Source organism: Phalaenopsis equestris, unplaced genomic scaffold (genome assembly GCF_001263595.1).
Source record: "Phalaenopsis equestris unplaced genomic scaffold, ASM126359v1 Scaffold001307, whole genome shotgun sequence".
Classification (NCBI taxonomy): domain Eukaryota; kingdom Viridiplantae; phylum Streptophyta; class Magnoliopsida; order Asparagales; family Orchidaceae; genus Phalaenopsis; species Phalaenopsis equestris.
Window position 1 is genome coordinate 896187 of NW_018165746.1, and position 4408 is coordinate 900594.

General features: G+C 32.9%; 1 protein-coding gene across 1 annotated transcript; it reads left to right on the forward strand.

The window, feature by feature from the left end:
* Window positions 1-2063: 2063 nt before the first annotated feature.
* Window positions 2064-2402, forward strand: LOC110033855 (egg cell-secreted protein 1.2-like). The gene has a single exon (XM_020737986.1). The coding sequence runs from the start codon at window positions 2064-2066 to the stop codon at window positions 2400-2402; it is 339 nt and encodes a 112-aa protein (XP_020593645.1).
* The last annotated feature ends 2006 nt before the right edge of the window (window positions 2403-4408 follow it).

The following is a 4408-nucleotide window of genomic DNA, read 5'->3' on the forward strand; positions in this document are numbered from 1 at the left end:
GGTTAGTGTCTTCTTTTGTATATATTTGCTCCAGGTTCGAATCTCACACTTTACATCTATTTTGTTCAATTTAATTTTTTTCGGAGCCAATTTTGAGCTGAACACGAATACACTATTCACGAGCCAATTTCAACCACGAGCTGATTTCGAAGATGTGCTATTTCGAACGAGTCGAACACGAGCCAAGCCTGAGCTCGCTCAAGCTCAGCTCATTTACAGCCCTAGTTTCGAGAAACTTTTACCAATTTGTTAGGATTTTTTTTCCTTCGATAATGATGACATAACTCTTTTAATTTTTGCGCTTGTTTAAGAATTATAATTATTGTGCTTGCATTTGCATATCTATCACCCCAATTTCAAGTTATATAAACACACACACACACACACCTCTTTATCATGGATGACAATGTGTATTTCACTTTGTAAATAGTTAAAATAGTGATATTTTTGATGTGATATGAGAGAATTGGGTGGTACAAATGTAAAAAAAAAATCAAAATTTAGGTGTAAATATGTAAATAAACAAGAATTGGGCGGTATGTATGTAAAATGTATTCTTAAGACTATTATTTCTTGTGCTAAGTCAAACTCTTTAAATTTTGAGGTGGTGAGAAATATTATAGACTGTGAAAATGTATTAACTTAAATGAAAGTAGCTTTTTATTTTAATTTAATTTCCTTATGTAAGTATTCTAGAAATAATAAAAAACAAAAACATGTAAGGGAGACTAAAAGGCTACTTGGGCAAGAACTAGGGGTGTAAACAAACCGAACACGAACGAACAAAGCTTGTGTTCGTGTTCGCTTCGTTTAAAATTTAGTTTGTTTGAAATAAGCTCGTGTTCGTTTCTTAACGAACGAGTCGAACACGAACCGAACACGAGCTGTTCGTGAACGACGAGCCAATTTGACATCCCTAATATTAATATATAAAAATAATATTATATATTAATTATATAACTTATATTATATAAATATTCAATATCTATATTAGTATATTACTACTATAGTATATTAATATATTATTATTATTATTTTATTATATATTATAATTTATAAAATTTAATGTTTTAAAGTATAATAAATTTTTTATATATAATTATTTTATATTATTTCATATTTCAAACAATAACGATTCGAACACGAACGAACGCATCACTGTTCGTGTTTGGTTCGTTTAACTAACCGAACGAAAAAAATTTGTTCGTGTTTGTTTCGTTTACTTATCGAACGAATCGAACACGAACTCATTGACGAACCGAACACGAACTGTTCGCGAACAACGAGCTTTTTTGACGGCCCTAGCAAGAACTTAACTTAAATCCAACCAAACATCAAAAAATACAGAACTTAAATCCGAAGCTCTAAAGTCTAGTTTTTTCACTTTTCGTCGCTTTCTGCCTTCATTCCATCTCCATTTCGACGTAAATCTGGATCTGATAAATCCAAATATTTTAAAGGATTTGTTTTGCCTTCGACTCGCTCTATTTCCATGGAAGGATTTATCGGATTTCATAAATCCTATCTAACTTTAATCCAAATTGCAGCCAAATACCCACCTAAATTGGCAAAATTTGTAGATTAACAAGAGTTATTGACATGGAAAAAACACTAAAAAAAAATCAATAATGCAAAATCATTTCAAAATTATACATAATTCTTCTAACTAAATTATAATTGAAAAATGATTTCATGAATTTTAATTAGATTATGGCATGTGCTCATGGAGAAATTAGTTTAAGAATGTTTCAATTAGTATTAATTTAGAAAAAAAAGCAATATTAATTGCAATTTAGGAATGATAAAATGAACTATTAAAACGGATTTAATTACTTCTTAATTTATTTATTTAAAGAGAATAATTCTCTTGAGTTATTCATAAAATTAATTACTGTAACTTACGTCAAATTTTTTATAACCTTCAACACAAATTAATTATATTAAACATGAAAGTAACTCCCAAACTCTAATCTCATCTCTAAACTATATAAACCAGCCCTCTTCAACTCATTCCACCAAAAACAGCAGCAGCAGCAACAACAACAACAATAACAACAATAGTAATGGTGAAATCAGGAGCAGTTTCTTATGTCGTCCTCTTTCTTGTCGTTGTCAGCGGCACAATGACACCCACAGCCTCATCATTCGACCTCTTCCCTAACATCTTCAAGTGCTGGAAGGCCATTGTAGAGGTCGAAAGTTGTGCTGTGAAGCTTATTCCTTCTTTCCTTAGCTTGCATATAAGGCTCACTCAAGAATGTTGCAAGGCTTTCGTCCACATTGAAGAGAGCTGCCTTCCTATTGTGTTCCCCAACCCTGTGTTTGGCCCCGTGCTGGCAAACATTACCTCCACCATTTGCGGCGCACTCGCCGATCCCCCATCGCCACCGGCGATGGCTTAAAAAATTTTTGTAGGTTTTGTTTTCAATAAGGTCCTTCCTCTCTTACATGGAATAAGGACACTAGTATATGTATGACGAGCGATTCTTATGTGTGGAATCTGCACATGTGGATTTGTGGTGTTTGATAATATTTAGTGTTATTATACTAAAATACTATCAAATCCGCACATATTCACATCTATTCTGTCTGTAGGTAATGTTTTTTCCTACATGAGAGTTGAGCAATGATGATTTTTGCATTACTGTTTCAATTAGTTAACGGTCACTTGAGTGTTCTTCTTCGTTTATTTGTTCAATGTAATTTGCATGATAATAAGGATTTTGTTATAGGCTTTTTTCTCATCTTTTGAAAGCACAATTTGCAGCTTGTTATGTCAAATATTTTTTTTATAATGTTCAGGTAAATCCTAGTAATATATATAACGTTCGATTCTTTTCTGGCTAGTTTTTAAAGTACAACTTAAATTGAAATGTGATTGATATGAGAGGAGTTTATCTTCCCTCCAAAACTTAAAATTCAAGTAGTGTCAGCAAATTGATTATTGGAGTTACAACAATTGGTTTATCTTAATTACATTAAATTAAAACTAATGGCGTGTTTGGTGAGAAAATATTACATCATGACTCCTAACGCATTCAAAGTCCAATGGTGGGACGTTACATGTCAAGTGGGTTCCACCGCAATACACTGGCAACGGCCGATGTTAAAAATGATGGGGCTAAAAAATGTCCCTGAAGCGACAACAATCTTGGATTTAAAAGAATGACTTTCTTCGTATCTTCCTTCGTAGCTCGTCTCGTCCTTCATAGCTAATCTCCTCCTTCGTGACTCTTCGCATGGGAGAAGAGAAGATCAAAGCTGTCGTCGCGGCCCGCCCGCACAGGATAATGAACAATCTGGGAATGTTCACATGCCTGCCACATAATTTATATGATTTCATGTGTCTACCAGCTAAAGTTTTATATTTACATTTATATCACTATGATGCCATCCTCTCAAAATCTTCAATCCTTTATGCTCAATCTTGACATAAACTGCTAAACATTTTTATGGATTTAAGTGGATTTAATTTAACTAATGCCAAACTAAATTTTAGATTTAACATAAATTGGATTTAATAAATCCGAATTTATTTGATTTAGTAAATCCTACTCTATCTTGAATTCTAAAGGTGCGTTTGGGGCAGCTTGTGCGTTTCAGGACAAGCTGTTTATCCTGAAACGCGGCCAGCGGGTAGGCCCCGGGGTTCGACCCGCGGCCTGCGTTTAGTGTAAAAACCCAAACGCGGTTTGAGATAAGCTAGCGAAACGTACGAACCAAATAAACTGCCCCAAACGGGTCCTAAATGCATCCAAACACCTCCTAAGTGGGTATTTGGTATCATCATGGATTTAACTTCAATCCATCCAAACACAAAAAAAAAAATGAAAATTTTAGTCCAACACTCCAATAAATTAAATTTTTAAGCGTTTCATCTTTCTTTCAAATTTAATAAATCAAATTGTTAGGGGGATTATGGATTTATTCTGCCGTCGCTTACGAGCTCTATCTTTGTGGTACGTATTTATCGGATTTACTGAATTTGATAAATTATATTTAACATAAATTCAAAATTATTAGTTTCATTTTCAACCAAATAACTTTTTATATTTAACCTAAACTAAAATTATTACATCTAGTATATATCACACAATTCTTATATATTTATCAATCTAGCATCTAAACTTTAATATTTATAATTATAACACTCAAATTATTAACATCACAACAAAAATATAACATATATTAACTTTTTAAAAATCAAATGAGCACTTTTATGTATATGCTTAGGGGTGTAAACGAGCCGAACACGAACGAACAGTACTCATGTTCGTGTTCGGTTCGTTTGAAATATAATTTGTTTGAAATAGGCTCGTGTTCGAAATTGTTCGTGAAGAGTCTGTTCGTGTTCGGTTCGTTTTTGTTCGAATTGTTCGAATTGTTCGAATTGTTCGAATTGTTCGAA

What these genes read in the sequence shown, in the direction of transcription:
- LOC110033855 (XM_020737986.1), top strand. Translation starts at nt 2,064, where the DNA reads ATGGTGAAATCAGGAGCAGTTTCTTATGTCGTCCTCTTTCTTGTCGTT.